This window comes from Phyllobates terribilis, unplaced genomic scaffold (assembly GCF_046119375.1).
Source record: "Phyllobates terribilis strain yellow unplaced genomic scaffold, ASM4611937v1 Scaffold_13__5_contigs__length_258822181, whole genome shotgun sequence".
NCBI lineage: Eukaryota > Metazoa > Chordata > Amphibia > Anura > Dendrobatidae > Phyllobates > Phyllobates terribilis.
This window is the reverse complement of record NW_027362773.1, coordinates 29702808-29717780: the sequence shown is the minus strand read 5'-3', so window position 1 is coordinate 29717780 and position 14973 is coordinate 29702808. Positions and strand designations below refer to the sequence as shown.

The following is a 14973-nucleotide window of genomic DNA, read 5'->3' as shown; positions in this document are numbered from 1 at the left end:
TGAAGTATGAGATGAAATGTACTACGACTTGGGAGAAATATTCTTAATGTACTTTAACACACCAAGCAAAACATATACACTATATTATACCTAGTGTGGGGCAGAGAGTGAAGCTCAGTATTCTGCTCCACCCTCTGACGCCCTGCAGTAGGTCTAGTATAACTATAACCTGTTTAGTGTTTACATCCAGCTGCTGCCAGTGCTGCGAGTATCTGATCAATGCCAGTTGTCGGACCCCCACCTATGGAATATGTGGTGACTCTACTTGCACTTAGGAAGTTTTGTATCTGAAAATGCTTCTTGTATAAATTATATTGCTGTATGTACAGGATGTCCCTTTGATGACAATGGAATTGAGATTCCTATTGGGCAGATCTGGTCCCCTGGAGATCCCTGCTCCATCTGCATTTGCCAGGTGAGTTGAATTATAATCCCATAGTTGGGACAGTAATGAACATTATTACCTTGCAGTGCTTGGGCCTTGGGCAATATCTGCATGGGGTTTGTGTGTTGTCCCCATGTTTGAACACACTTGCAACTTCTTTCCTAGACCCTGTCACTCACATGGTCTCTTGATGATCCAACCAATCCACTATTTATTCTACGCGTTCCAATAAGAACTATGGTCCAAGACTACATTTTAGACCTACCGGGAAATCAGATCACTACTAAAATCCTTGTTAGTGCAAAAGGGATTCTTTCCATTCTTCTACATGACCCAACTACAACCTTCCCAGTTTTAAGAACAGCACCATTTTCACCAACACCGGTTCCCCCAATATGCTATTTCAATACCTCAGTTATCACCTCAGGCAACATCTCACATGGAATGTTCATAGGCCCACCTCCCACTGGTACAAGTCTATCAGTCTAAGCCATTATTGCTGAAGTTTAATCTCACTGCCCATGATGAAACTCAAATAGCCTCACTTGGCAAGAAAGCCAAACTGTCTTCCACTCCAAGGTCTCGGTGTAACAGGCCATGTCTATGCCTGGGGTTAAAGGGGCCTAGGCTTGATTATACCCCAGGTATATTATGGCCTAGGCCAATTCATACCCCTCATGCCAGATTATACCCCCCTTGATATCAGCAGCGATGAGTGATATACACAAGAATTACTTAATTTTTCAACATGGTATTGGGGGCTCAGGTTTGTCAGGTGAGAAGATAGAGTATCTGACTGAAATCTTAAAGTTCTAAACACATAGACTTTTATTACTTGAACCAGAAAAACTCCAATCATTAAAAATATTAGACTTCCACAAAGACATAACGAGGTAAAGAATCCTGATTAAGGACGAGAAAAGATATGCAAAAATCAAAGAATATTTTTTATTAACACATGATGTATACAGACAAGAGAATACAATTAAAAACAGTTAAAACAGCCTAAAAGCATATGATTACAACCCATAAACTCCAAGTAGAGAGTCCTGGTATACCCACGCTAACAACAGGTATTATAATAGAAGAATAATTGATTAGAAAAAGCTCATAAATTTGATACAAGGGCTATAACATGATCTGTAATGAAAACAGGCTAACCCAAGGAATTTGTTCAGAAAAAAGTAATTGTGACCAACCGCATATAAGGTATATAAAGCACAATTTACACAAATAAAGTGCCATTGCGTGTAAGGATTATTGATAAATCCACCAATATTAAAGTGACATACAAAATACTGTCAGGCACAAATTCGCCTGCAAATAAGGTGCTATATGTTAACCAAGGGTAACCTGATCAATCCTGACAAGTGTCATATATAGGAAAAAAACAAACGCCTATATCCAAAATAATATCCTGAGCAAATGAGAAACATGGACATAATAATCCATCATTTGACAAGAACTAATACAAAACCTGCATGATCAATAAGGTTATTGCAAATTAAATTAGGGTTATTAGCAAAATGTACTAATTTTATACTGTTTGCCATAAACCAATCAATTAAGAAAGATGTAAATAGTTCAACACAACTTAAGGCTCATTTAGACAGCACGGATAGCATTCATACCTATGATAGTCTATGGGGCTGCTAACATGTCCGATTTTTATCTCACACCAAGTAGTCCAGTTAGAAAGATGGAGACATGTCCAATTTTGATCCTAGGATCAGTTCAAAATCGGCAGTACAAGTCTATGGGTTCGTGAAAAAAATCAGACAGCACTTAGATGACATAAGAGTGCGGTCCTATGTTCATTTACTGTCAGAAAGTAAAAAGTGGAGAAGCTTTTTGTTGTCCACATACAATTAAAACTGACTCACAGACCACATTCTGATAAAAATAATCAGTCCTTTTTTTTACTATAGTGTCAGAATTATTCACCTCCTTCATGACATCCATCTCTAGTACTTATTATTATTATTTTATTTATTTTTAGATCACAATTGATTCCATGGTGTTGTACATGTGAAAAGGGGTTACATATAAGATATAAATATAAATAACAATGAACAAGATAACAGTGACAGATTGATACAGAGTAGGAGAGGGCCTTGTCCTTGCGAGCTTACAGTCTACAGGATATTGTGGAAGGAGACAATAGTTTGGGGGGTTGCGGGAGCTTCGATGGTGGTGAGGTGACAACAGGGCATTGCAAGTTGTAAAGTTTCTTGAAGAGATGGGTTTTCAAGTTTTGTCCAAAGGTTCTGAATGTTGGAGACAGTCGGATGTGTTGGGGCACAGCATTCCATATCGTGATGTGGCAGAAAGAGGAATCGTTCACCGGCTGCCACCAGATTCCTGAGGAGACAAGAGGTCGAAAACACATCAGATTTTAATGTCTCACCAGAACTGGTTCGTGTTTTAACCGGTTCAGGACCGCCCACTGTACATAAACGTCGGCGCTGCCTGGGCTCTGTGCAGCGCCGACGTTTAAAAACGGTGGGTGGTCCCGCAGCGCTCAGGACCCCCAGGGTCCTGCTAGCGCTGCGGTACCGGTTCAGAGCGATGGCTCTGACATGTGGCATCATGGGGACCTGATTGGATCAGGTCCCCATGATGTTAACCTGTTCCTATCTTCTAGATGCCGCGATCCATAGCGATCGCGGCATTTAAAAGATAGGGACAGCCGGTGGTCGGCGATCGGGACCCCCCACATACCTGTCAGCGGCGGGGATCCCGGTGCTGTGACCTCTGACATCATCGAGACCTGATTGGCTCAGGTCTCGATGATGTCAGCGTCACACCAGCCAATCAGAGAGATCACCAGGGAAGTTTGTTTTAGCAACAAACTTTCCCGGGCGATCTGCCTGATAAATGCAGTTTCTCCTCCGATCTCAGTGAGAGAGCAGAGGAGAAACAGTGTGACAAGAGCTGTCAGCCTTGCCACTGTGAAAGTAAAAAAAAAAAAAAAGAAAAAAGAAAGTAAGAGTTAGGGTTAGTGAGTCTGTCAGATCAGTCAGTCCTGTCAGATCAGTCCAGTCAGATCTGTCAGTCAGTCAGTCCTGTCAGATCAGTCCAGTCAGATCTGTCAGTCCTGTCAGATCTGTCAGTCCTGTCAGATCTGTCAGTCAGTCAGTCCTGTCAGATCTGTCAGTCAGTCCTGTCAGATCTGTCAGTCAGTCCTGTCAGTCCTGTCAGATCTGTCAGTCAGTCAGTCCTGTCAGATCTGTCAGTCAGTCCTGTCAGATCTGTCAGTCAGTCAGTCCTGTCAGATCTGTCAGTCAGTCAGATCTGTCAGTCAGTCAGTCCTGTCAGATCTGTCAGTCCTGTCAGATCTGTCAGTCAGTCAGATCTGTCAGTCAGTCAGTCCTGTCAGATCTGTCAGTCAGTCAGTCCTGTCAGATCTGTCAGTCAGTCCTGTCAGATCTGTCAGTCAGTCCTGTCAGTCCTGTCAGATCTGTCAGTCAGTCAGTCCTGTCAGATCTGTCAGTCAGTCCTGTCAGATCTGTCAGTCAGTCAGTCCTGTCAGATCTGTCAGTCAGTCAGTCCTGTCAGATCTGTCAGTCAGTCAGTCCTGTCAGATCTGTCAGTCAGTCAGTCCTGTCAGATCTGTCAGTCAGTCAGTCCTGTCAGATCTGTCAGTCAGTCAGATCTGTCAGTCAGTCAGTCCTGTCAGATCTGTCAGATCTGTCAGTCCTGTCAGATCTGTCAGTCAGTCAGATCTGTCAGTCAGTCAGTCCTGTCAGATCTGTCAGTCCTGTCAGATCTGTCAGTCAGTCAGATCTGTCAGTCAGTCAGTCCTGTCAGATCTGTCAGTAAGTCAGTCCTGTCAGATCAGTCAGTCAGTCCTGTCACATCAGTCAGTCAGTCCTGTCAGATCAGTCCGGTCAGTCCAGTCCGGTCCCGTCCTTTCAGTCCGGTCCGTTCAGTCCAGTCAAAAAATATAAAAATAAAATGGCCCGTCAGACTTATACCGCAGAGGAGGTGTATGCCCTGCTGTGTTCTGACACTGATGACAGCGCAATCTCAGATGGAGATATGGATTTTGAGGGCTTTAGTAGCGGCGACACTGAGAGCCCAGAAATGAGCAGTGATTCTGTTCCATCCTCAAGCCCAAGGACCAGTACAGCAATAGGGGCAAATAGCGCTACTGGAGAAACGTCTCCAAATCAGGGAACACTGCCCAGTACAAGCGCTGTCCCTGCTACTAGTGAATTGGCGCACGCCAGTGTACAAGGGGCGTTGCCACATGATCTAGCATTTCCCAGATGGGAGGCTTCGGATTCGGCTGCTCCATTCAGCCCTGATTTCAACGCCATTCCTGATATAAATGTGGAGGTGGAAGATTTTGGACCAATTCATTTTTTTAATTTGTTTTTTACAGACAGCTTGCTAGAGCATATTGTCGTGCAAACAAATTTATACGCGTCCCAATTCATAAGCCAGAATCCCCGATCTTACTATGCTAGGGCAAATTTATGGACACCAACTAATGTCCCGGAAATAAAAAATTTTTTAGGACTTACATTTGCCATGGGGCTTGTTAAAAAACCGAGCATTCGATCCTACTGGTCCAACCACCCTGTTCAAGCCACCCCTATGTTTTCAGTCATTCTGCCTAGGACCCGTTATGATATGCTCATGCGGTTTTGGCATTTTAACGACAATAGTCAATGCCTGCCCAGAAATGCCCCAGAACATGACAGGTTATATAAAATTAGACCCATCATTGAAAATTTGTCAGAAAAATTCTTAAGCCTCTACACCCCAACACAAAATATTTCTATAGACAAGTCCCTTGTAAAATTCAAAGGAAGACTGCACCTCAAGCAATTTATCCCATCTAAAAGGGCAAGGTTTGGAATAAAGCTCTATAAAATGTGCGAAAGTTCAACCGGATACACATCCGCTTTTCGCATATATGAGGGGAAAGATAGCCAACTAAACCCACCAGGATGCCCTACTTATCTGGGGACATCTGGAAAAATTGTTTGGGAGCTGATAAGTCCATTTTTTCAAAAAGGCTACAATCTACATGTGGACAATTATTACACCAGCATACCCCTATTTAAAAGTCTGGTTGAACACAACATCGGGGCTTGTGGGACCATCCGTAAAAACCGTCAGGGGTTTCCACAACCATTGGTCAACCAAAAGTTTCAAAAGGGGCAGTCAGGGGCTGTACGCAACGGAGAGCTGCTTGCCCTGAAATATAGGGATAAGAGGGATATTTTTGTCCTCAGCTCGATCCACACAGATGCCACAAGGGCCATTGTAGAACTAGGATCCACCACTCCGAAGCAAAAACCTGTGTCAGTCATTGACTACAACAAACACATGGGGGGTGTGGACCTTGCAGACCAGGTTCTACAGCCATACCAGGTATCAAGAAAGTCCTATACCTGGTATAAAAAGTTGGTTATTTATTTGTTTCAGGTGGCCACATACAATTCTTTTGTGTTGTACAAAAAAGCAGGAAATTCAGATCCTTTTCTTGATTATCAAGAAAAGGTAATTGAAAATCTTGTCTTTCAAAGTGTTAGCCCCGCTCATCCATTAGAATCTGAGGATGTGAAAAGACTCACTGAGCGACATTTTATTGCACTTATTCCAGCAACGGAAACAAGAAGGAACCCCCAGAAAAGATGTCGTGTATGTACTAAGAGAGGAATGAGGCGTGATACCCGCTACTATTGCCCACAATGCCCATCATTGCCAGCCTTATGCGTCACTGACTGCTTTAAAATCTTCCACACAGAACCACGTTTTTAAACTGTAAAAATGTATCCCAATTTGTCATTCAAACATTTGGTTCATTTAGTGAATGACACATTCGAGTAGAGCTCACTTAATTTCCAGGGGGGGTTCTCCAGAATCTAAACCTTCCATTGCGTGCTTGTTTCTGGAAATCATCCATTGAGTTAAAATGGTCACTAAACCCATAGATGAATTCCCAGAGGGGTTTCATTTCCAAAATGGGGTCACTTCAGGGGGGATTCTTTAGCTCTGGTACTCTGAAAAGTGCCAGAACAGCATAATCCCCCCTGAAGTGACCCAATTATAGAAATGACACCTCTGTGGGAATTCATCTATGGGTTTAGTGACCATTTACCTATCTACTTATTTTCCCACCACTAGATTAATTTATACAGAGGAGTAGATTGTAAAATTCGGTCACTTGTTGTGGGTTTCCTCTGTTTAGGCACCTCAGGGGCTCTTCAAATGCAACATGGCGTCCGCTATCCATTCCAGTCAAATTTCCATTCCAAAAGTCAAATGGCGCTCCTTACCTTCCAAGCCATGCCGTGCGCCCAAACAGTGGCTTTGCACCACATATGGGGTATCAGCGTGCTCAGGAGAAATTGCACAACACATTTTGGGGTCCATTTTTTCTGGCTGCCCTTGTGAAAATTAAAAATTTGAGGCTAAAGTAGCAGTTTTGTGTTAAAAATGTGTTTTTTTATTTTCACACTTCAACATTATAAAATTCTGTGAAGCCCCTGGGGGTTCAAGGTGCTCACCACACATCTAGATAAGTTCCTTGAGGGGTCTAGTTTCCAAAATGGGGTCACTTGTTGGGGGTTTCCTCTGTTTAGGCACCTCAGGGGCTCTCCAAATGCAACATGGCGTCCGCTATCCATTCCAGTCAAATTTCCATTCCAAAAGTCAAATGGCGCTCCTTACCTTCCAAGCCATGCCGTGCGCCCAAACAGTGGCTTTGCACCACATATGGGGTATCAGCGTGCTCAGGAGAAATTGCACAACACATTTTGGGGTCCATTTTTTCTGGCTGCCCTTGTGAAAATTAAAAATTTGAGGCTAAAGTAGCAGTTTTGTGTTAAAAATGTGTTTTTTTATTTTCACACTTCAACATTATAAAATTCTGTGAAGCCCCTGGGGGTTCAAGGTGCTCACCACACATCTAGATAAGTTCCTTGAGGGGTCTAGTTTCCAAAATGGGGTCACTTGTTGGGGGTTTCCTCTGTTTAGGCACCTCAGGGGCTCTCCAAATGCAACATGGCGTCCGCTATCCATTCCAGTCAAATTTCCATTCCAAAAGTCAAATGGCGCTCCTTACCTTCCAAGCCATGCCGTGCGCCCAAACAGTGGCTTTGCACCACATATGGGGTATCAGCGTGCTCAGGAGAAATTGCACAACACATTTTGGGGTCCATTTTTTCTGGCTGCCCTTGTGAAAATTAAAAATTTGAGGCTAAAGTAGCAGTTTTGTGTTAAAAATGTGTTTTTTTATTTTCACACTTCAACATTATAAAATTCTGTGAAGCCCCTGGGGGTTCAAGGTGCTCACCACACATCTAGATAAGTTCCTTGAGGGGTCTAGTTTCCAAAATGGGGTCACTTGTTGGGGGTTTCCTCTGTTTAGGCACCTCAGGGGCTCTCCAAATGCAACATGGCGTCCGCTATCCATTCCAGTCAAATTTCCATTCCAAAAGTCAAATGGCGCTCCTTACCTTCCAAGCCATGCCGTGCGCCCAAACAGTGGCTTTGCACCACATATGGGGTATCAGCGTGCTCAGGAGAAATTGCACAACACATTTTGGGGTCCATTTTTTCTGGCTGCCCTTGTGAAAATTAAAAATATGAGGCTAAAGTAGCAGTTTTGTGTTAAAAATGTGTTTTTTTATTTTCGCACTTCAACATTATAAAATTCTGTGAAGCCCCTGGGGGTTCAAGGTGCTCACCACACATCTAGATAAGTTCCTTGAGGGGTCTAGTTTCCAAAATGGGGTCACTTGTTGGGGGTTTCCTCTGTTTAGACACCTCTGGGGCTCTCCAAATGCAACATGGCATCCGCTATCCATTCCAGTCAAATTTCCATTCCAAAAGTCAAATGGCGCTCCTTACCTTCCAAGCCATGCCGTGCACCCAAACAGTGGCTTTGCACCACATATGGGGTATCAGCGTGCTCAGGAGAAATTACACAACACATTTTGGGGTCCATTTTTTCTGGCTGCCCTTGTGAAAATTAAAAATTTGAGGTTAAAGTAGCAGTTTTGTGAAAAAAAGTTAAATGTTCATTGTTTTCTTCCACATTCCAAAAATTCCTGTGAAGCACCTGAAGGGTTAATAAACTTCTTGAATGTGGTTTTGAGCACCTTGAGGGGTGCAGTTTTTAGAATGGTATCACTTTTGGGTATTTTCTGTCATAAAGGCTCCTCAAAGTCACTTCAAATAAGATGTGGTCCCTAAAAAAAATGTTTTTGTAAATTTTGTTGTAAAAATGAGAAATCGCTGGTCAACTTTTAACCCTTATAGCTTCCTAACAAAAAAAAATTTTGGTTCCAAAATTGTGCTGATGTGAAGTAGACATGTGGGCAATGTTATTTATTAACTATTTTGTGTGATATATCTCTCTGATTAAAGGGCATGAAAATTCAAAGTTTGAAAATTGCAAAATTTTCAAAATTTTCGCCAAATTTCCGATTTTTTCACAATCAAACGCAAGTGATATCAAAGAAATTTTACCACTATCATGAAGTACAATATGTCACAAAAAAACAATCTCAGAATCAGGGGGATCCGTTGAAGCGTTCCAGAGTAATTACCTCATAAAGTGACAGTGGTCAGAATTGAAAAAATTGGCCCGGTCACGAAGGCAAAAACAGGCTCTGGCGCGAAGTGGTTAATGAACTTCTAATGAAGACATTTTTTACATCACTCCCGGTTGGATGTGCCAAATTCCTAACCACTATTTTAAGAGGTCAAAAACCCTTGAGTGACTGTAAAGGATCTGCAGCAAGATTTGATGTGATCAGGCACTGAGGTATTAGCTTGCACACTAAGACGCATGCTCGGACACCAAGACGTAACCTCTACTGACCCAAAAGGACAAAAAAAAATTGACTCGGTTATGATTAAAGCCATATGAATAAGCCATAGAAGTTTGGGGATTCTGTTTTGTTAAGCAATGAAAAAAAAACTAGAAATTTTCAGGGCTATGGATCAGAGATATGTCTGGAGGAGGAAGAATGAAGCATATACGCTAAAATGAGCACGCTACCTTCGGTGAAGCATGGTGTTGGTTCAGTGATGCCTACAGTGAAGCATGGTAGTGACTAGGTGATTCCTACAGTGAAGCATCCCAGTGGTATGCCAGTGGCTGGGTGAAGCTTTGCTTTGCTAGCACTGGAAGCCTACAGAATATGTAGGGCAAGATAGATTTAATCAAATCAGGAAATCCTAGGAGAACACGTCATGCCTTCTGTGAGGAAGCTAAAGTTTGGGTGTCATTAAATCTACAAAGAAGGCAATTATCCCAAGCATATCTCAAAGTCCGACAAGGCTTGATTTTAGAAGATGTCCTGGAAGATTCTGGAGTGGTCATCTGACTTGAACCTCATAGAAAATCTTTGGTGGGATTTGAAGAAGGCATTGCAGTAAGCAAACTCAAGAATATTAGTGAACTGGAGGCAATTGATTCCAGGAATGGGACAATGGGTACGATTTATCAGGAATGCTGCCAGAAACCGGTGTCTGGCTATGCATTATGTTTGCAGCAAGTCATAACAGCCAGGTTTGCGCCACATGAGATATGACCACCACTTTCAGCCCTCATATACTGCATATTAATATGCTGTGTATATGCCCCCAATCCAGCCTGCAACAAACAAAAAAACACCTTTTATTATACTCACCTATGGGGCCAATGGGTGTCGCTGTCTTGGACTGGCGCCTCCCTTCTTCTTTCGATGCCGTCCTCCTTGTGTGCTTAGTGTAGATGACGCATCTCTACATCATCCACACAGTCTCCCCGCATCGCACTCCTGCGCAGAGCAAAGTACGACAGTGCGCATGTGTCGGGAAAGGTCAAAGAGCCCTTGTGCATGCGCACTGCAGTAGTTTCCTCTGCTCTAGTCAGGGCAGAGAAGTACGCCAGCGCAGGAGCTTGATGCCATGGAACACTGTGTGGATGACGTAGCACGCGTCATCTACACAAATCACAGAAGGAGGACGGCATCGCAAGAAGAAGGGAGGAGCGAGACCTGGACCAGCGAAACCCATCAGACCCAACCGCCCCGCAGGTGAGTGTAATAAAAGATGTTTTTCTTTTGTTACAGGCCGGATCAGGGGCATATACACAGCATATTAGTATGGTGTATATGAGGGCTGAAAGGTGGTGGCCATATCTCATATGCGGCAAACCCGATGACAGGTTCCCTTTAAGGGGGTGAATAATTCTGATATTGCAGTAGTCATTCTTATGTTGAATTTGGAAAAAAAAACACTTGTTATATGAGTTGCTTTGAGCTATTTAAATTATTCTTGTTTGTTTGGTTTATTCCATATGCAGAAAGTTTAAAAATGTTGGAAATTCTCCAAATTTGCAACAAAAGTTAAATCATTTTAATTGCAACTGTTTATAGTATTGTTATGGTAAAAATGTATACTTTGCTTTGATTATTTAGACAATTCATATATTTAATAATAATATTTAATTTAATATTTTAATATTAGCTTTATAAGTGTTATTCATTATAGCCATATCACAGAGCATTATATGTTATCATCTGTATCAGCTTTTTCTTGTTTTTAAAAGTACAGTTAATTGGATAGAGTTAGCTTTCAAAGACTTCTGGAGAATCCATAATTTATGACTCTGTTATTTCCAATTAAAATACTTTCTTTTTTAGGTAATTAAGTAAGTAGTCATCCCCCTTTCTTCTGGGGATGTAATAAAATACTCTTTGCTTGGAATCTGAAAGCAGACAAGAATTGTACACTCAGACACTGGCTGTGTGTTATTTTCTTTTCTCCGATGCATCGTATTTATTTTATTTATTTAATTTGAACACTTAATGGCAGATTTGGAGATAATTTGTATCTCAACCCAAATTAGAAATTCTTGGAAGGGGCTACCACGACAGTATATATATATATATATATATATATATATATATATATATATGCATAGTACAAATAAATAAAATCTGCGCAACCTTTCAGTAAACCTAAGCCCTTTAAGGGGGTATACAATTAAAAGGATACCTGACAATCCATAATGTTCAGCACATAGAGGTCCCATTTTTCACCCCTCCTTCTGGCTGCCATTCACATATACTCATTTTTTTGTGCTTTGATCTAGGCAGACGGCTCTATTGTGTGTAAGAAGACCGATTGTGTGGAAACCTGTCCTCATCCTATCATGGTGCCAGGACAGTGCTGCCCTGACTGTTCAGCAGGTAGAAAAACCACTCTGCTATTGTGTGTAAATATAAGGAGTAATGGTATATTTGTGCCAAAAACAAATTTGGAATACTATGCAACTGGTAGTGGTGTTGTAACGTAACTCTTTGTGGTCACTTGAAGTCAACCATTACCTTCAACATGTCGCAATCTATATTTTTGCATGAAAACAGAAATCTTGGCTCTTTTTTAAAGGTTGTTCCTATGGAAGGAAGACATACAAGAATAACGAGAGCTTCCCTTCATACTCAGATCCCTGCCTAACTTGTATTTGCTTGGTGAGAAAAATTGTTTGTTAAACTGGGTGGATGAATGTATTGGAATGAATAATCCATGCTTGGCATAAATATACTAGATACTGACCTTTTTGTACAGGTGGGTACTGTTGCTTGCTCGCCCATTGAATGTGCTCCCAACTGCACTTACCCTTTCCATGATGAGGGAGAATGCTGCCCGGTTTGTCGAGGTAAGAAAGGCTCTACAGCTTGTGCCTCTCATCAAATTTTGGTCCATGGCATAATCCTGTCCATGCCTCTGCAGATTGCACATATGATGGAAGGAAAGTACTAAACAAGCAAACGTTTTCCCTCGAAAGTGAACCCTGCACACAATGCAAATGTCAGGTGAGTAATTATCTTTCTATTAAAAATTCAACAATATTGAAGCATAACTAATATAAGCTGGTATACCAATATAACAACCACATTTTTAATAAGTAGTAATGGTCCACTTTGGGTTCAGTTGGAGTCTGACTGTCTTCCCATGCTCTTTGGCTTCATTAATATGGTCAAAATCTCTTGTTTCGCATTTAATGCTCTCATTAGCGCAGATCACGTTGCATTCATTGCTAATGTGGGGAGCAGTCTATTTCAAGAATCAGTTACAATCCTAAATTTCCACAGATATTCCCATATTGGCTAACTCTTTGTTTCCTCTAGGAATCAAGTTTATTTTGTGGAAAGGCCAAAAACCAACTAAACTTCATGACTTTCTTATCCACTAGAGACTTGTGACATTCTCTAATTTTGGACTTCAATATCACCCCTCCCCTTCTCCATCTGAATTGTTTAGATCACCTTTCTAGACATCTTGGTGGACTCGGGAAGGGAGATTACTTATTTGGTGTTGGAATCCACGACTATGAATTCCCCTTTTAGAGCTGGTCTTCTTTTCATACGCCCTGGGATGTCAAAATTGATTTTATTCTACAAACAGGGGTGGATATCCATTGCAATTTGTCTCCACATAGATGGCAAATTTACTGTGAGACATTGACTAAAGGGAGATGACTGACAACTTATTAAAGATCCTTCATACTATAGGTTATATAAAATGTGAACCCATGATGCTATTCCTCCCCTCTCAGTAATTGAAAACATTCACCTGCCAATTTAATTGAGCTACAGTTTTTTTTATGTCCCAGCATCAAACCATAATTTTGCATTGGGGTCTCCGAACCCAAATTATGACACTTCCACCTCTGCTGTACCTACATACATCTATACTTATGATGGGTTACTTCTGCACCTGCCAGATTGCCGTATAGGCCATCCTAAAGACTAATCGCACAGGCAGCCCTTGTCACTGGCAGTTGCCCAGTCAGCCAATTTTTGTTCTGACAATCAATTTTCTCAACCTTATTATGCACACAGCCATTCCTTTTTAACGGTGGCAGTGAGAAGTTGGGGAAAACGTATTCAGACTCTCTCACTTGCCTTCCCCTTACATCCCCCCTCCTGTAGTTGTACCCCAATTAAAAACCTGTACCTGACTTGGCCCCTAATTTCTCTGATTAAAAATACCTTTCTTAGGTTCCATAAGAAAAAATCTTGTAAATGCCCCTTGGCTCTCAGCTCCATCTTTACTCACCCAGCTTTATTACTACTTAAAGTTGTTGTCCAATCAAAAATGATAAATCCGCAGTCACTATAAGTCACTCAACGGGGCGTGGCCTCGCTCTATACAAGTGTATGGAGTGAGGCGGCGCCCACTGGCCAGGAGTATGTATAACTCATACATACCCTCCGTTACCAGGTCTGAAACCGGCGAATCACCGCAGCGTACAGTGTGTGCGCTGGAGGAATCATAAGCCTGCAGTCACATAGAGTGACTGCAGACTTATCACTTTTAAGCGGACAACCCCTTTAACTCACCACTCATCCCTGAAGCCCTACATTTACCAACCCTAACCTTGCAACAGTCAGGTGTCACCAGGATCAGCTTCTCTCCTTCTGTCCCCTAAATTCACCACTCTTTATGTTCCTACACAACTGCGCGCAAGCTATCTTTTGATTTAGGAGCTATGCACCATACTTAGCAATTTTGCCATTTAATATCGAATTTAACTCTTTTAACTTTAATACGCGAGAAGTTACAGACTACCAATGTCTGAAGTTGCCAATCATTTGTCTTTTGGGAGATAAACCAACAAATATAATGTACCTAATCCGATTTTCAAAATCACCCAATATATCTAATTAGCCACCAGATACATTTAGCTTTGAAATTGAAGTCCTCTACCCTTCAATTCAAGTAAGTGATTTTGCGGATCAATAATATTATGCTTTAGGAAAAATGAAATGCTGTAATAAAATTATTATTATTAGTGTCATAATTCTGTTGGCAGATTACCCTGGGTCAGGGGCTCCTTCCCTGTCCCTAACGCTAGGGGCAACCTAGTTATCCCTGCTCCCCAGATTACTTCTGATGGTGAAGATGTTGGGGCCACATACCTTGCTGAACTCCTGAATCAGCCCTATATCTGTCCCCCTCCCCCACCCAGGGAAGTGGGGAGGAATAGTGTATGTATATAAACAAACAAGGAAGGATGTACAGGGATAAATGACAATACCAATCATACAAATATGCACTTACAGACAACAGAGAGGAACACCAGGGAGAAAAGGGAGGAAAACTAAATAGGAGAGGATGAGGATTTGCACACAGGTGAAACACCTAGCAACAGTCAATGATAAACACTCCAAACACCTCTACCAACAACCGACTTCTAACCAGGCAGTACAAGACTTAACACTGGCAATCCAGATTGACAGAGGCAAGTATATATAGGAGAGGAGAGTGGCCAATACTGAACAGCTGAGATCATCCAAGCTGGTAGCTTCAGAGACTGCAAGCTGAACAGATTAAGTGCTTCTGATCAGTGCAGGAGTACGTGAAATCAGACGCTGCGGTTTTCTGGCCCCTCTCTGTCGCGGTAACCCCATGACAATTAGCCTATAATGTAGATCCCCCTTAATAAAATATGGCCGCCATGTACATATTGCTCCCATTCTTTTGACTTCAGATATTGTAAGTAAATATATATGGTTGTACCTTTCTATCATGCACCACATCGCCCTGTTATTCACTTTGTATAGAAC

General features: G+C 41.9%; 1 protein-coding gene across 1 annotated transcript in view; it reads left to right on the top strand.

The window, feature by feature from the left end:
* VWCE (von Willebrand factor C and EGF domains) overlaps positions 1-14973 on the top strand; it is a 154977-nt gene that overhangs the window by 99785 nt on the left and 40219 nt on the right. Inside the window, exons 18-22 of the mRNA XM_073658019.1 lie at positions 330-415; positions 11493-11589; positions 11789-11871; positions 11969-12059; positions 12134-12216. Coding sequence (XP_073514120.1) covers positions 330-415; positions 11493-11589; positions 11789-11871; positions 11969-12059; positions 12134-12216 — 440 coding nt within the window. The remainder of the gene's footprint in view (positions 1-329; positions 416-11492; positions 11590-11788; positions 11872-11968; positions 12060-12133; positions 12217-14973) is intronic.